The sequence below is a fragment of the Penicillium longicatenatum genome (genome assembly GCF_028827895.1).
Source record: "Penicillium longicatenatum strain IBT 33135 chromosome Unknown contig_4_segment0_segment0, whole genome shotgun sequence".
Lineage (NCBI taxonomy): Eukaryota > Fungi > Ascomycota > Eurotiomycetes > Eurotiales > Aspergillaceae > Penicillium > Penicillium longicatenatum.
Window position 1 is genome coordinate 665,199 of NW_026643122.1, and position 17,522 is coordinate 682,720.

At 49.1% G+C, this 17,522-nt stretch overlaps 4 protein-coding genes across 4 annotated transcripts; 3 read left to right on the forward strand and 1 right to left on the reverse strand.

The window, feature by feature from the left end:
* Window positions 1-590: 590 nt before the first annotated feature.
* Window positions 591-2,312, forward strand: N7484_007041 (uncharacterized protein; the record flags this gene model as incomplete). The annotated part of the gene is made up of 1 exon (XM_057117428.1): window positions 591-2,312. One exon carries the CDS (start codon window positions 591-593, stop codon window positions 2,310-2,312), a length of 1,722 nt encoding a protein of 573 aa, XP_056970463.1.
* A 4,089-nt stretch (window positions 2,313-6,401) lies between these two features.
* Window positions 6,402-9,017, forward strand: N7484_007042 (threonine/serine exporter family protein; the record flags this gene model as incomplete). The annotated part of the gene is made up of 1 exon (XM_057117429.1): window positions 6,402-9,017. The coding sequence occupies one exon, from the start codon at window positions 6,402-6,404 to the stop codon at window positions 9,015-9,017; it is 2,616 nt and encodes an 871-aa protein (XP_056970464.1).
* Window positions 9,018-10,034: 1,017 nt separating this feature from the next.
* N7484_007043 (MFS transporter) lies at window positions 10,035-11,657 on the reverse strand (the record flags this gene model as incomplete). The annotated part of the gene is made up of 4 exons (XM_057117430.1): window positions 10,035-10,144; window positions 10,208-10,381; window positions 10,427-11,221; window positions 11,276-11,657. 4 exons carry the CDS (start codon window positions 11,655-11,657, stop codon window positions 10,035-10,037), a joined length of 1,461 nt encoding a protein of 486 aa, XP_056970465.1.
* A 2,069-nt stretch (window positions 11,658-13,726) lies between these two features.
* On the forward strand, window positions 13,727-14,515 carry N7484_007044 (isocitrate lyase/PEP mutase family protein; the record flags this gene model as incomplete). Its single annotated transcript, XM_057117431.1, has 1 exon — window positions 13,727-14,515. One exon carries the CDS (start codon window positions 13,727-13,729, stop codon window positions 14,513-14,515), a length of 789 nt encoding a protein of 262 aa, XP_056970466.1.
* Window positions 14,516-17,522: the final 3,007 nt, after the last annotated feature.

The following is a 17,522-nucleotide window of genomic DNA, read 5'->3' on the forward strand; positions in this document are numbered from 1 at the left end:
GATCTCTCCTCACCCCAAGTCCGCCGTTACCCGCGCCACCTCGCTCTATCTTCATTTCATCAGGGACTTGCAGAGCATATCCCATCCTTTTCTTCTGGTTCTCGCCGAGAGAGATCTCTTTTGACTTATTCGCCTAATCCACCTCCACCTTCTTGTCCGTTTCTGCGCTTCGAAACGATCCTCGGCTTCTGATCCCGAGTGTGAAAAAACAACAACACCCTTGTACAGTTTGATTATACTGGCATCGCGTTTTTGCTGTCTCCATTGAGTCTGAAATTCTTCTGCATACCTTCACTTGTGGTCCGTGACCTTGAATATCTGCTTGGCGAACATTCAGTCTGACGGATTCCTTGATTCAAGAAATCACGTCCTCCACCCACGATTCCTCAACTCGCATCCGAAGCTTTGATTGCTCTCAGTTTCGGCATACCATTCTTGACATTAGACTTCCTAATCATCTAATCACCTGGGAAAGCTTTGAGCTTAGTGGTTGATCCCAAGCTCTCGATACCCGTTACGGATACTTTGAACGCGACTCACCCATTGATCAGCCTTGCACATACCTTCCTCACCATCTCACTTCACGAACAATGAGTATGGACGCTGGCGGTCTTGCTCAAATGACCTACAACTCATCTTTCAATAATGGCAGTTCCCTCGGGGTCCCTGGCTCCGGCTTCGCGTCCCGAGGGAAGGGCTCTCACATCAAGCGCCTAAGCGTGCCTCCACAGGTCGCAACCATCGACGAGTCTCAGACCCCTTCCATCGCAACCCCTCGCACCAGCCGATCGCATCTCTTGGCTGGACTCCGAACTGCGCCAAAGTCTGCGACCATTCCTTCTCAGCAGCAGCGTTATGCTATGGAGGGAGGTCGGATGCCATCCAATCGAGGTGCCGATCGCGTCCCTCAAACCGCCACGGGAGCTGGATTCCCGCAGCACGCATTCACTTTGAATAATGGCATGAATTCCTATCATCACCAGCAGCAGAAGAACCGGGAACGGGAACGGGAACGGGAACGCCTGATGTACACAATGCCGGAGCAGGTGCTTGCACCACCAATGATTGATATTGGCGGCGGCGAGATGATGGACGAAAACCTCTACGCAGAGCTCATGTCCACCAATCTATTCCTTGCCGCGCAGCAACAGCGCCTTCAGCAGCAGTTGATTAGCGTTACCGCTGCTGCCCAGCAATTTCAGGGCCTCAACCTGGGGATGTCTCTTCAACAGCAGCAACAGCAGCAGATGCAATCGTTTGTGCCCGGCATTGGATTCTACCAGCAGCAGCTCCAGCAGGGTGTACAGCCGATCGTGCAGCCGGTCCCCGGCCAGCCTGGCTTGTTCTCTGTTTACAATCCTCTGACTGGCCAGCAAAGCTACATCATGGACAACAGCCCTTCTGAAGACAATTTGACATATGGAAATCAGTCGGACTCGCAGGTTCCTCAGTTCCGCGCAGAAATTTCCCCACCTGCCGACTCTGCTCCATCACAGATGTATTTCCCTCAGCCAGTGTCTCCTCCCAGTGGCACTCCGTCCCCGCCCATTGAGTCATCTGCTAGTGCTTTCCGTCGCAACCACCGGAAGTCTCCATCTTTCAATCCTACGCTGAAGACCAATATCGATACGAACAAGGCCAATGCTGCACCTGGACCTCGGTCAGCTGTTTTCCCTCCTACTCCGGCTACCGGAACCTTCGGGCCTGGCCAGGCCCGTGCTGGTGAGCACCCGATCCGCCAACCTCGTGGCCCTCCTTCACTTGAGGATCTCGTGGCAAAGCCAACCTCCAAGCATGAGGGAAGCAAGAACTTTGCTACCCGTCAGCGTCGCCGTGCCGTCCACAACCTGGTTCGTGCTGGGATTGAGCGCCGCGGTGATACCCGTAGCTACGGGTACAACAGCAGCGGAGGCACCAACACTCCAGCCAGCGAAAAGGAATTCACATTCTCGGATGGTGATGACGCGACTGTGCGTAGTGGCAGTCTTTCTAGCAAGCCCAGCTTGGGCAGCCTGCGTGCGGCTGCCAATGGTGCCATTGGATCTGAGCGCAAGGAGAAGACCAGTCGAAGGTCCCCTGAGAGTCCTTTCCACAGCGTTACCCCTACGAGCGAGGACGGATACTTCTCTGCCAAGTTTGCAGAGATTCGTGCGGAACAGGAGCATTCACCAACGAGCACTTCGGGCACTTCGTCTCCGTCCGTGGCAGCTGTCGTCGCGGGCCAAGGGCAAGCCGCTCAGGCACCAGAGCGCCGTAAGACGCCGATGCTTGTGTTGTCGAGCGCCGAAAAGCGCAAGACTCCTCTCATGTAATGCCAACCATCATGTGACAGCGACGTATGACCTTTGAATTCTTTGTTCGGTGGGCCGTTTTTGTTTTTTTTTTTTTTTATCTCTTAGTGCCCTTACCCTTTATGAGAGCCATGGCTCTTGCCATTCATTATCTGTCACTCTTTTATCACGGGCAAATTTGATCTTGCCATGATGCGCGTTTGATGAAAGACTTGGATCAGTCTACAACGACTTCTTTTCTACTTCTCTTCTCCCATTCCCTTTTACACTTTCATTTTGAAGTGTCTATTTCCAGATTCCCTTCCTGACGCTATTCTTCTCGGCTCCACTTGCGTCGTGCTGTTGATGGAACCTAATCTATCTTTAATCCCATGTCGAGCTTTTGAGCTTCGACATCTGGATGGAAGCGATGGCTAAGGTCGTCCTTCGTTCTTTTCTCTGGTTCCTTTTTTATTGGGGTTCCTTTGTACATCCGGTTATGTGCAGAAAGTTCTCCCTATGGGTCCTTTGTAGCATTAGGGCCTACTAGTCCAATACATAGCTCTACAGCTGATGATTCAATCTTCCCGGTAGCTCATATGCCATTGGCCAGTAAGGAGTTTTATCTCATTGCAATGAGTGGATGCTCGTAGATGTTTAGCGCAGTCAATCCTCGAGATCAGCTTTTGAAAAGTAGTACCTCGTATGATGAAACCAAAGCCATTAGAAATGTATATATCCCAGGCCTCAAGTCCTGTGTAAAGTACCCGCACAAACCCAAGTGGCCTAACGCGCCCCACAACCTTGGAACGCAACCCACGTGGAACGAACACCCAAAGCTCCCGCATCAGCATTGCAGCTTGCATCGCAAGTGCGTGTTCTTCCCGCGAACCCTATAGGGGTCTACGGGTACAGAGGAGATCTGTCGGTTGGACGGCAGATATGGGATTACTAGATGAGACGAGAGTCTCAGTTAGTAGCAACACGAGGCTGCAAACCTCGGCAGTCGTCGTTGTTTGTGTTCGTGTACGTACCTGGTACTTGCCACCTGAGATCTTAACCACTGTAGTATCGGATCCGGGAGTCCTGAAAGCTACGTACGTAACCTCAGAACCTTGACAATCCTACCTGGAAATGTGATATGTTTTAGCTTAGGAAGATGTATCAATTGCCTGGAATTTCCCTCCGAGGTTGATACCTAATTGATATCGAACTCGATCCTGAAATATATCAGTGCATCTGGAACAGAGATAGTCAATTTAAACGTACGGTCAAGATTTTACACGGACTCCTACCAAATGGACCCAAGCGTAAGAAAGCGAAGCCCAGGACCCTGTCATTGGGATTCCCAACCTAAACTTTCCTGGAATTCATGCTAGGGTAACTACACACCCCAAGCGTTAAAGTCAATTCCAGACTTGATGCAAGTCTCCTTCCAAATCGGGGATAGTTTTGCCCTCGAATCCCAAATAACACAATTCATGGTTACCCAACCGCTGCCTGTATCTATTATACGTAGGCCTGATTTGAAACCGAAAATTATGTTTCGAATTTCCCACCGGACTGACACCAAGCTGGAGATCTAGATCCGGGCCGAGATTCAAAGTAACAAGTATGCAGTGGATCTTATACTTTGACGAATGTGATTCCGAGATAAACTTAACTTTCCGCTCACATTCCTCGCGGACCATTGAAGATGGCAGGAAAAATAAATAGACGTTAGTAGTGCTCACTCTGGTCAATGTGAATGCGACCCAAAAAGCTGCCTTGAATGCCGATGTTGGTGTTGGGGAATATACCAGTCAGCTCGAACATTGCTCCCATTATGACCGTGATGTTTATTTTTGGTTCCAGATCGCGATGACAGAATTAGGGAACATCCATGAGCTGATCCATGGTTCGTGCGGAATAAAGTTCGCAGATCTATCGGAGGGAAAAACCTCTTGTCATTAATGAACCTTGGTACATGCGTTCCTAGAACCGAAATACTATAGATTGCCGATGTGTATAACAGTTACCATTTTTCCCCCCCCACCCCGGTTCATTGTACACAATGCCAAGCAGTCAACCCGGCGTAGGACATTGCTTGTCACGATGACGGACGTTAGCTCCCATAGTAACGGTTGGTCCCTGCGTCTTTGACTGTCGGACGGACAACCTCGGTAGGCCCAACGGAGGGGCTGTGTGACCTCCAAGGGGGAAAGGGTGACACCGAGTGGTGCGGTCGCATTGCTGCAGCGAGCACGGATGCGAAAAGGGGTGGAGTGGAGCTGCTTCTTTCGAGTGGATATATGTCTTGATGAGATATGATATGACTATTCTTAGAGCCAATCTAGCATAGAATCTCGTTGCCTTGCGTTCGGGATGCCGATTCAAGGAGCAATTCGGCCTCGGCCCATGATCGTCAAGATAACAGCTCACATATGATATGCGCAATCGTGGGTGGGGCCGTTGGAAGGGCCGGAGGGATCCAGGATTACGGAAGCTTAATCGTCAGAGCTTCACCTGCCATTCCTAGTGCGTCTTGGAATTGGTTCTTCCTGGGGCTGTGGGTGATACAATGACGCGCAAGAAGTCTCTGTCCATGAGACACCGGCTGACATCATTCTGGACACGTTCTTGTTTTTTTGCCCAGGCATGTGTATACGCACAAGCTATCTGTACTATGTGAAATCACTGATGTAGGTCATAGATCATACAGTACACTGAAGAGTGGCGGGATTAATCTAGTCCGAGTTCTAACTTGGAAAGTTATAAAGGCTCTACTGTATCGACTTTTGCTTTGTCCCTTTTTCCGGGCCTCTGCACCAATCAGACATGCGGATGCCCGCATGAATCGATGATCTGGGTACTTGCCGTAGGATATGAAAGGCCGAGATTCCTTCCGATGGTGTAATGAAAGCATTAGTACCTCGGATAACCTGCGGAGCATGGACTTCGATCAGGAACAGGCATAATACATTTCTTGTCCTAGATGCAAAGGGGTTGATCTAGACAAATTTCCAATCCCCCCTCTATGCATTCAGGGCATACGCGTCCCTGATATCTATAGATCTCCCGATATGTCGAATTGCGCATTCACTGTCCCTCGCGTCGACTCCACTGTATTGGTCAAGATACTCGGATCCCACAAACTTTCTCTTGACTACTGAAGATCAAGCTTAATTATATTCTTGAGACTCAAAAAATTTCTGTTTCTTGCGACTTTTATCTTCATGTCAATTGTTTGGGTCTTCGGGCGTTGTGGTACCTCATGGCCTTTGGTGGAACCGGGATTGTCAACTACTGTAGTTCCTTTAGCAATGAGCTGAGACACCTTGCTGATGACCCGCTTTCTAACTTGATCAATTACAACTCAGATCAGGGAAGCTTTCATAAGCTACAATCCAGACTGTCGATCTTACTCGTCTCGGAGCATACCCGGCAGAAGGAGGCGTTTGGGGGGAGCTGGATGAAGTAAGAGTCGTTTGATCGTGTTTCGTGACCCTCAAACCATTCTAAGACTCGAATCCCGGTGATTTATCATGGTGGCAAATAATAAATTTTTTAAAAAATAAATCATGGAAACCGGGAAGGGCATTCCCCCCTCCTGCTTCATGTGGTCCCTAGGGCAGCACCCTTTTTAGGCTGTCTCTAGCCGCATGGTCCAATCGCGGATATCCGGCTTTCGTCTTTTATACTCGGCCTATTCACTCTCTTCCCTTTTGTCTATTTTGATGTCATTGTCTTGATTCTGAAGTCGCCTCATCTTTGATGATGTTGCTTGTGACATAATATCATTCCTGGAAGCGGTCCTTCCATCCAACGGTCTCCCCTGCCAAACCTCAAACCTCGGAAAAAGGGCCCTTGTGGCCACCACTCATTTCGTCCTAGCCAGGAAAGCAAGGCTGAAAGAGCTCTTGACGTTGACCAGTGAACTATCAATAGAAGCTCATGTGGGTTCACTGGAGATCTTTCCCTCTCCTATCGGATTTCACATAGCTGACCGTTGCCAGGTTACAATATTCGACCTTGCACGATTACACCAGATTTCGAGACCCTGAGACCCGTTTTATCCAGGACTGGTTGGAGCTGAGGTGGATTGTTTCATATAGAAGGAAAAAAAGAACAAGACTATCTCACGAAAAGGCAATGGCGGGGGGCTACTTTGAGCTCCCGGTCTCCCGCCGCTCCAGTGTGTCTGATACCGGAGCAGGATCAAACAAAATATCTTCAGTGTCACGTCAAGCATCATTGCCCCTGCCGAATGATGGTTTCCAAGGCCAGCAGACGTATCAGGATGGGACATCGAATGATGTTAGCGCACGGGGCAGGAATCGGAATGCCAGCCTGCCCAAAACTACCAATCGTGTCAAGTTCACGGTGGATGAAGCAGAACGATTGCAACAATCCGGAGCTAGGGTTGAGTCCCGACTGGACCACAGGGGCACTGTGCTCCCTCAAAGACCCTTACCCACTGCCAACATTCCTTTCATCCAGGCAACGGGGCCCTTGGACCCTCCTGCCGTACCCTCACTGGTGGGAGAAAGCCCCAGCGCGCCAACCGATGTCACTGGCCTGACGATCAGCCACCAGACAAGCTCATCGGGTGCCGGAAAGATAGAGGAGCTTGGACTCTGTACAAATGACAAAGGGCGGGCAATATCTCATGCAAAGGAACGAGCTCAACGGCTAGCACCCCTTCTGAGCTCCCATAAATCTCCGAAGCCAAGCCCCCGCTCTAGCCTAGTGTCTTCAATTGCGTCTACTCCGACTGAGAGTGTGTTTCCAAACGAAGATGGGGATGAGATCCCTATGATCAGCTTTCCTGAGAAACATCAACTATTTGACGACTTAACAGACGAGGATGAATACACACCGCGCACAGCCAAAGCATTTTATCCTGCGCGACAAATGTCCCGTCGAGAGTATCCTTTCTTGCCTCGCATTCGCCCTCCTTCGCCGGGACCTCTCTCTGGCCAGGTCACTCCCAGTGACGGCAGAGACTCAGGGACCTATGTCGAACGGCCAACACACTACCGTGGAGGTGTTCTATCCTCCATCCTGAAGCTGTACGACAAGCAGACTGGAGGACCTCCAGACTACAGCCCCAACCGGAGCCGGTGGGGTCATTCTAGAAAGGGGAGTTCCGCGGAATTCAGTGAGCGTGGATTCTCCCCTGATCCTATCTGGAAACCACAGCCACCTAGAAAATGGTATGAGAAATCATCTAGTCGGTCAAGCAGTACTTATACTGGATCTGGCTCGTCAAAGAGCTCCTCCCCGATTGCTATGCTGAAGCGATCTCGCAGCAGCAATGCAATTGGGACTAAGGGGCATCGATGGGCCAGGGCAGACCACCTCGCAGATGAAATCCGGATCACAGTTCATATTGCGGAAACTCTCTCCCGCCAGCGATATCTCATCCGGCTTTGTCGTTCCCTGATGAAGTACGGTGCCCCGACCCATCGCTTAGAGGAATATATGCGGATGACTGCCCGCGTGCTGGAGATAGATGGCCAGTTTCTGTATTTCCCCGGTTGCATGATCATCTCCTTTGATGACGCTGCCACGCGCACGACGGAGGTTAAAGTCGTCCGGTCTAGCCAAGGAGTGGACCTTGGCCGGTTGGCAGATGTACACGAGATCTACAAGGAGGTAATCCACGACGTAATCGGAGTGGAAGAAGCTATCCAGCGATTGGACGAGACGAAAACAAGGCCCAACAAATACCATCTCATCCTCCAAATCTTGGCCCACGGCTGCGCAAGCGCCTGTGTCGGACCCTTTGCGTTCAACGCCCGACCAATCGACATGCCAATCGCTTTCTTACTGGGATGTCTCCTCGGTATCCTGCAACTGATTCTCTCACCGAGATCAAGCCTCTACTCCAACGTCTTCGAGGTCTCAGCGGCAGTGCTAACATCATTCTTGGCTCGCGCCTTCGGAAGTATCCGATACCAAGGCGATCCACTATTCTGTTTCTCAGCGCTGGCCCAATCATCCATTGCCCTAATCTTGCCGGGATACACGGTCCTTTGCGCAAGCCTAGAACTTCAATCCGGTAGTATCATCGCCGGATCCGTGCGCATGGTCTATGCAATTATCTATTCTCTATTCCTGGGATTTGGAATCACAATCGGCACAGCTGTATATGGTCTCCTAGACACCCAAGCTTCAACGGAATACACATGCCCCGCTAGCCCCATCAACAATGAGTACCTCCAACGCTTTCCATTCGTGTTACTCTTCACTATCTGCTTAGCCCTCGTGAACCACTCCAAGCTGAAACAGATCCCTATGATGCTCGTCATCTCCTTTGCTGGCTATGTGGTCAGCTACTTCAGCGGGAAGCGCTTTTACTCTAATACCCAAGTATCGAATGCCCTTGGTGCCTTCGTTATTGGTCTCCTTGGAAACTTCTACAGTCGCCTCCGTCATGGTCTTGCAGCAGCAGCAATGCTGCCAGCTATATGGGTGCTTGTGCCTTCCGGTCTGGCGGCTAGTGGATCCTTGATCTCGGGGATCACCTCGGCGGAAGAAATGACTCGCACCCGGTATGCTGTGGTGAGCAATGGAACGCAGGGCTTTGTTGATGCGGCGAAGAACCTATCTGCTTCTCAAGCCCGTGACCAGAGTTATGGCGTGGCTTTCGATATTGGCTATGGTATGGTTCAGGTTGCCATCGGGACGACTGTGGGTTTGTTCCTGGCTGCACTTGTGGTGTATCCGCTGGGTAAAAAGCGCAGTGGACTGTTTAGCTTTTGATACCAGCTCTACCTGTCCCATCATGCGACTCATCTCTCTCTTTTTCTCCCATGCGCCTCTTTATATTTCACCTTGCTTCTATCTTTTCTTTGTTCCTTCAGCATCTCTCGACAAAGTCGACTTCTCTTGGACATTTCGCATCCGTGAACTTCAACGATCAACACAATTGATCGAAGTCACAATATTGCCCTTTAACCTCGAACAGCAACCGAGGCGGGGGGCTTGCTTGCTGTTTTTATACTTGATTTTCCGTTCTGTAATTGACCTCCAACTCGAAGTCAAAGAGCACTCTCGATTACGTTGGAGTTTATACGTGCGGCAGCAGTTGGAAGCTCAATATACTTCACCCTTCACACATTGTTTCAGTTGCTATACGCTCTTAGCTCTATCCCTTTCTTTCTTTGTCTTCACTTTCGTCCCTCAACCGACAAAGTCTGTATCGACGCCTATCTGGACTTCCAGTTCGGACATACATAGAAGATACGATTCCATGAGTCATGACCAAAATCACCGAGGCCCCCCTTCTGCGTCTGATTTTTTTTGATATTTTGTTTTTTTCGTTTGTTTGGGTATTTAGGTGTCTGCTGCGCGGGAATTCTGGTTGGAGGACTTATTGCCATGTTACTATAATGAATGAATTATTTCCCAGGCTTTTGTGATGATAATTTGGATTTTTGTTATATTATTGTCGGAGTTTGTGCCGCGAGCCGCTCTCTTGCGGTTGTACTGCCCTAATGATGCTTAGCTTCTGACTTATGGACATTGAAATTTTAAGCATAACCATTGCACTTTTCAATGATCCATAGTCCGAATTTCTCCTTCAAACAATTGCTCAGTACATGATCATTAGCATATCTCAGTAGTTTATATGCACGTTCTTGAGATATAACGATTAGGCGTTTGCAAGTTTTATGAGACTTCCAACTCGTGATCTAAGACATCAAACTCGAAAAGAAGTCGAGTCTACGATACAGGGAGTTCAGGCTAAGACTGACTCCAGTCTGATTATTTACATGGCTATGAATCATCCTGCACAGTGGATGACTGAATCTCAGGGTTGTCGCTGGATGCTGGTCTTTTTCCTAGGAAGATTGCCACAAGAACGCCCATGACAAAAGAAAAGATCCCTGAAAAACTCTTAGCATTACTTCGACGCTATTAGGGGGAACATAAAGGGGAAAACAGCCTACCAACACTGTAACTCATGTAGGCATATCCCAAAGTTCTTGTCATGAAGCCAGTTACAACAGGCCCCAATAGCGTGCCCAGAGTGAAGCAGATTCTGCAGATGGAATATCCCGACGACAGTTTACTATTGGGACCAAATCGACCAGGACGCTGGTCCTCAAGTTCCTTCATAACATCTGAAGCAAATCAGCGCGAGAACTTATTTCTAGAGCTTGACTTACGTGTGATTTCAATGATACCACAGCCACCAGCCAAAGTCCATCCAATGCCAATCCCGGCAATGGCCACCGTGTAAATCGCATGCCCTGTTTGCCCGTTCCAATGATCGGAAGCTCCAGCCAGAGCGAGAAAAACAGCACTTGAGACAAACCCGAGAGCCGTAGGGATCCTGGTGCCTACTCTGTCCTTCAAGATACCAACAAGCGTACTAAAGACCAAAGAGGGTAGCTGGAGGATCAAGAACATAAGACTGACCTCTGCAGGGCCCCATCCAAACTCGGTAGTCACGTAAAGTGGTAGTGTAGTGTCGAGGGTGACTAGGACAAAAGCAACAGTGAAGTTACCAAGCAGGCTAGTCGCTGCGCGAGGGTTGGTCAAGATAACCTTATAAAAGTTCTCTTCAAGATCGGCACTCTTAGGGTAGTCATCCTGGGACGGAGAAATTAGAGTAGTTCGTTCATTCACGTTCTCCGCTGTCCTAGACTCGACATCCGAAGTTTCAGTGGGCTTTCCTTTGTCCGTCTTTCGGTCCTCGATCATGACTAGCCGCATGAGGATATCAATAACCAGTACCATAATAGCGGCCATCCACGTCACCCAGTACCCAAATAGCTGCAAAAGTGTACCAGAAAGCATGGGGCCAAGAAGTAACCCGGAATTAAAGAACGAGGACACCCCTCCGACGACTTTTCCTGTGTTGTCTTGTCCGACTGTGTTGGAGACGGTTGCGAGTCCAACAATCCATGCTCCATTACCGCCAATAGCTTGTATAGATCGTCCGAGGAGAAGTACAGGCACTGTGATGAATCAGTTCGTTGCTCAGTGATACTGGAAGCTGAAATTCTACATACCGTTGGTTGCAATCATGACCAGGATGGTTCCTATGGCTTCTGCAGTAAGAGCAGCCAAAAAGGAGGCCCGTCGACTTGGAATTTTGTCCGCAATATAACCGATCGGAAGACCAGTGATAAGTCCCACGAAGGCATGGACCGAGAGGACCAGGGATGTGGTATATTGTGCGTGGGAATCATCGATATGAAGACGGTCCCTAATCATGACCGGCAAAATCGGAACAATATAGCTGTATAGGAAGTTCGCTGCTCTCATAGTCAGCCAGAGTTCGTAATCGTACCCTGCAGGTGACTGTACTTGTGAATAGGGCGATGGTGATGCAAGTAATGATGAACCACGGTGCAGACCGCCATGAGTAGCCCATTGATTCCACTCCTCCATTACATGTCATTTTGGCAGTTTGATTATTGTTAGAGGGAAAAGAGATGTAAATGGGGAGCCTTAGATGATTTGAGTGGCAATTTTCAATTTGATGGCGGGGCGAAGGAGATGAAAACCTACCATCTGATCTCTTATGTCAGTAATCAGGGTTAGGATTGGCGGGATCTCCCCGGGGCTTGCAGACCAGCGCATGGAATAGTCTCAATGCTTCGCTAAGTTTGCAGATCAGAGCATGGACTATTTCAAATCCTGATGTGTCACTCCGTATTCGCCCTTCGGACATATGTACTCCGTACAAAGGACCTCACTGGCCGAGACTAGGCAAGAACCAGGGCAATCCCTCAAACTGCGCGGTATCACCACTACCCACTGGGTTACTTCCACTTTCAGTCAATTCTAATGGCCAATATTTCTCGACCACCCTGATAGGCCCTGACTTCAGTACAGACATCCCAATGTGGCGCCTTAAAGCTAGTCGGGTTGCTTGCTACTCCAAGGCCTGAGCGCTGAACCCTGCATACACACCGTCTCACAACATTCTTTCTCTCCACAAAGCTGATATGAGGGACACGAGCGGCATCCCGATCTAGTTGCAGTCTTAATTTGTTTTAATTTGGCCAACGACCTCCAATGATCCACCGAGCATGCCTAGAGTTGAGCCAGAAAAAAGAAAGTCAGTTCAACTAAGAACATCAGGATCCCCTGGATGGAACGTGCAGCCCGAGAATAGATAACACATCCTTATGCAAGCAATCATAGTCTAGCTCACTCGATAGCCAGATGTTCGCGACACAACTTCGGACTCTCCGCCCGAATATCATACCCACTAATCCACGCTCAACCGTGCTCTTAGAAGCAGGGTCCGCAATCGGCCTCACCCTGAAAACCCTCTCCCTAATCTTCTCCAACCAAAGCTCAGCTAACTGCGCCTGTGCGCGCTGCATATCAATAATCGCAGTCCACTTCACATCACGTGCAATCTGCTCCTCACCATCTGGTAAAATCCTGTCACTAGCATTGCCATGGCTCAATGCATGTACGCAGAAAGCCATTATTGACCTGCAATACTATAACCGCACAGGGGGTCTGCACAATATGAGATTGCTACTCCGTACATAGATCTTTCCCCACCATGAGAAGATAGATGGTGCAATCGGCGGTGTGGCTGAGCCACATTCGGTGGACTGAGATCTATGCAAACCACGCGATTCCCGTTTTGAGCCGAGCCTAAGTGGCTCGCTGAAAGGAAAGGGAAGGTCATTGATATACTTGAGATATTAACACACAAAATAAGTTGGAAACCTACTAGTCCCCATCTGGGGTAATGCGTAAAATGTCAGAGAAGGATCCGTTCGACTACACACCCCAGGTACCCACTTATTGATATTAGGCTAACAAGAAACTTGAAGTTGATTCAAAAGTGATGCGCACTGAGGCGAGGACCTTTCTGACCTATATCCTGGCTCAAATGAAGCGATATCTTGCATGTTGGCTTGGATAAAGTGATTTGGTCAGCTCTTTAATACCTGGAAACTCAGGTACAGGGACAACACTTACCACGCTAGTCTAGATGTGGGCTAGTGAAGGGTCTAACTGCTTTGGTGTTCATTCTTCAACCTCCGAAAGGAAATGAGCTAGGCAAGGAGCAGAATCGACATGGATCATGTATGCAGATCCCTCGATGGCGCCAGTTACAAGGTAATCGGGGCAGCCCGATAAGTACAACGCCATTGCAGATCGGGGACTCGGATTGTGACCTGTCGCGACATCAGCTCCCGTCACGAAAGATGCGTGGGCTGCATCTAGGCCCAAATTATTTCAAGCCAAAGTGGGGAAGGTGGGGGGACGCGAGAGAATTAGGAAGATGCACAGACCTTAAATCCAGGCAGATCTAGGCAGATGTTCGTGATGACTCAAATGAATATTAACTATTAAATATACGCACATAGCCGAGAGTATAAATAAATCACACTACGATTGCTCGTTCAAATTCCTCGGGATAAAATAGCCAAGGCTTAGATACTCACCTCCATCATCTGTTCCATCCTGCATTCTACAATCCCAGCATAATGCCTTCCCAAAACGACATCGCCAAACACTTCCGCACCCTCCACGACCCCCAAGACCCTATAATTCTCACAAACGCCTACGATGCCAGCACCGCCTCGGTCATCACCTCTCTCCCCAACACCCGCGCTCTCGCCACAGCCTCCTTCGCCATTGCAGCTTGCCTCGGCGTCGACGACAATGACCTCACAAAAGTCCAGAACCTAGCCGCCGCGCAGATCATCATATCAGCTGCCCACCGCATCAATCCTACCTTGCCCATAACAGTCGATCTCCAGGACGGCTACGGTGAGGACCTCCATAGCTTGGCGGCGACGATCAAGGACGTTATCGCCTTAGGTGCAGTGGGCTGTAACTTGGAGGATTTGAATAATGAGGCCGGTACGTTACGGCCGCTGAGCGAGGCAGTTGCGCGGGTGAGGACGGTGGTTGAGGCAGCGAAGGAGGCGGGCGTTCCTGATTTTGTGCTGAATGCGCGGACGGATGTATTGGCTCAGGAAGGGACGACGGTGGATGATGCCATTATGCGAGGGAAGGCCTATTTGGAGGCGGGAGCTTGTACGGTTTTCGTTTGGGGTGGGCCTAAGGGAAGGGGTGTCTCGAAGAAGGAGGTGGAGCGTCTGGTGAGGGAGTTGAAGGGGATGGTGAATGTGAAGATGGTTTTGAGAGAAGGGTTCTTGGGGATCCAAGAAATTCGCAAGTTGGGTGTTGCTAGGGTGAGTCTTGGGCCGGAACTGTGGAAGAGTGCGATGCAGACGGTTAAGGAGCAGGCTAAGTCGTTGTTGGCCTGAGATTACTATGGTTCTCTTTCGTGAGTAGAGGAGTGTAGTAGATAGCTCACGGAAGAGTATATTTACATTGATAGCTCTATCAATCAACGGGTCCAATCAACAGTGATGCTCGGCTTACCCCGCAACTTCCCCTCATCCGCAGTGTGCAGTCCAAGCTATTCTGGATTGGTCCCGGTATACTTCATACAACAGCTACCAGCAGATACCAACAATCAGGTATTCATTCGATTCAGGACGAAGCTGTTCTCGAAGCCTCTACGGAGTATGATCCAGCCGAAAGATACAGCTCTACGCCTCCGATGTTCACCTGCCCAGAGTGCTCGACAACATTTGGCAAAGCCCAACATCTGAAGCGGCATACTTTGACCCGTATGTGAAATTGCCACCGGTCATATAAGGCTACTAGCGAGAATCTCACCGTTCACCGATGATGTAGACTCCGGCGATAAACCGCACGCATGTCAATTTTGCGACACCAGGTATAAAAGAAGGTGCGACCAGATCCTTTATGCACAGCCTTCGTCTTTACTACTGACCAGGGACCAGTGATGCTCTGCGGAGACACTGGAAAACTTGCAAAGAGCGTGTCGCCTCGGGCAAGCATGTGCCGACGGCCAGCGCAGCCGGAAAGAGAAAGCAAGCCTGCGCTCAATGTTTTTCTCGGAAACGAGCTTGCTCCCTGGGACAGCCGTGCTCGGAGTGTTCAGTCAGGCTCACAGATTGCATCTATGAAGGGCCTCATGGTTCTGTTGCACCTGAGAAAGATAGCGCACTGGCAGAATCAGCTTTACTACCAACCGGAAGTGTCGATGAGAGACAGGATGATTTCCCTTCAGGCTCTGCGCCCAACAACATAATTGGAAGCGCACATTCCATACCACCACGGTTCGGTTTTCTGTTGAATTTTACCCGGGCCTCTGGAATTGACGAGGCATATAACTGGAGAATACCAACAGACTGTGAAGGCTTGACAGATGTGTCAATTGAGCCTTTCCCACTCGATAATCCTGCGTTTTTCACCTTGTTCGATGACGAAATGCATGGGACGGGGTTGAGTCCTTATGAAGGTCTTGAAACTTCGTACCTCAAAAATTTTTGTGAACATGACCGATCACTGATGACCGAGAAGACGGATAAATTATGGGAAAGCCTGGAGCCGCTACTGAGAGATGCGGACATCGTTGATGGCTGGATCTCTCCCCTTGAGGTAATGGGCTTCTTTTCGCCCCAGAACATGACACGGTATTTGAATCTGTTCTGGGCTCGTTTCTCACGACATTGTCCAATCATCCACAAAGCAACCTTTGATCTGGAAAGCTGCTCAGCTTCGCTTTTGGCGACTATTGCCCTTGCTGGTGCATGTGTGTCACCTCAAAGTGTGGATCGTCATGGCGCGAAACGGATGTTGGACTTGACTGAGGAGCTTTTATTTTCCAGTCCCCTTCTCTCCGACAATACAGCAGAATATCAGAAATTGAAAAGCGTCCAAAATGTCCAAACGTTACAGGCAGCTTGTTTTATGACTTTGTTGCAGAAATGGGAAGGGAATCACACGGCCAAGTTGCGATTGCAACGCTCTCGATTTACTACTTTCGTTGCGGTAAGATGGTTCCAATGCTCTACTTGTTGGAGATTCCTGACATTTTCATAGGCGACAAGGGCCATGGGGCTATCTCAAGGAATACATCGCCGGAGAAGCTTCAACTCACCTGTGAAGGTTGAAGAGTGGAGAGATTACATATTGCAAGAGGAATTGATTCGGTATGCTGTTTCCTGCCTACGAGGATCCAACGTGCACAAATTGACGGTCATAGCACATTCAACCATACATTTTTGCTGGACTCGGCATTTGTTATATTCCACAATTCCGTTCCAAGAATGGTATTGCAAGAAATGTCTATCGATCTCACCTGTCCAGAAGACGTCTTCCAGGCGTCGAACCCGGAGGATTTTCTTATTGCTATGGAATCACATCCCGGCCCACCCAAGCCATTATTATTAACCGACTGCGTTCGCAACTTATGTGCAGAGAATCCACATCCAGCCATAATAGAGCATCTCCACACAGAAAGTGCCATGAATCTCTTTACTATTGCTACTGGTAAACTCTTCCTCACCCGATGCCAATCTTTTGCTAACACCTGTAGCAATTCATGGTCTCATCTTCCATCAGCTTAGAGCATTCTCCCCCTTTCCTCTCGCGACGGGGCCTCTTGAGAACGCACTTGACCGCTGGGAAGATGCATGGGTAGACAGTAAGAATTCCACTGATCTGGATGATAAAAATCCGAAATGTGCTTTTTTCCATCGAGCCCGAGAATTTGCTTCCTTAGCACGAGTTCACGTCGAAAAATCACGCTTATCTACAGAAGATTGGAATAATTTGGTACAAAAATCACCCGCACAAGCACAGGATGGTGGCGGATTACTCTCAACATTTGATCAGACTAATATGGACCCGGTAGCAAGCCTTATGCTAGCCGTTGAGCATTTGAATATCAATTAATACAGTTTCAACGAATGCTCTGAACGACAATTCTCTCCAGTAATCAACACGACGCCGAAAGTTGCCCTTCACCACCACATCACTTCTGCATCTTCCGTGTCAATATCAATATTGCATTTGGCCTCAAGCCTATGACTGTAACCTTATCACCTAAGCACCACCACCAAAGCTCTATGTAATAAAGTACTCAATTGAGAATGTTAGTAATGATAATATCTTATAATTTGATTAATTTTTAGTCTGTATCTCGAGGAAGACATTATATCTAAAGATGAGACCTATGGGTATTATGTCATCCTCTCACTTAACTATTGTACCTCTCACTCATTGTACACAATTTTCCTTGGATGGTGGGGTGTACTATAAGCGGGAATTGACTATACTTGTATTATACTAAATAAACATAAGATTTTTATGATCTCATGGACCAGGGAAAGTACCTCTCATGGATGTGGATAAATCCCGCGGCAAGACCGCCGCTGTGGGGAAACCCCGATGCAC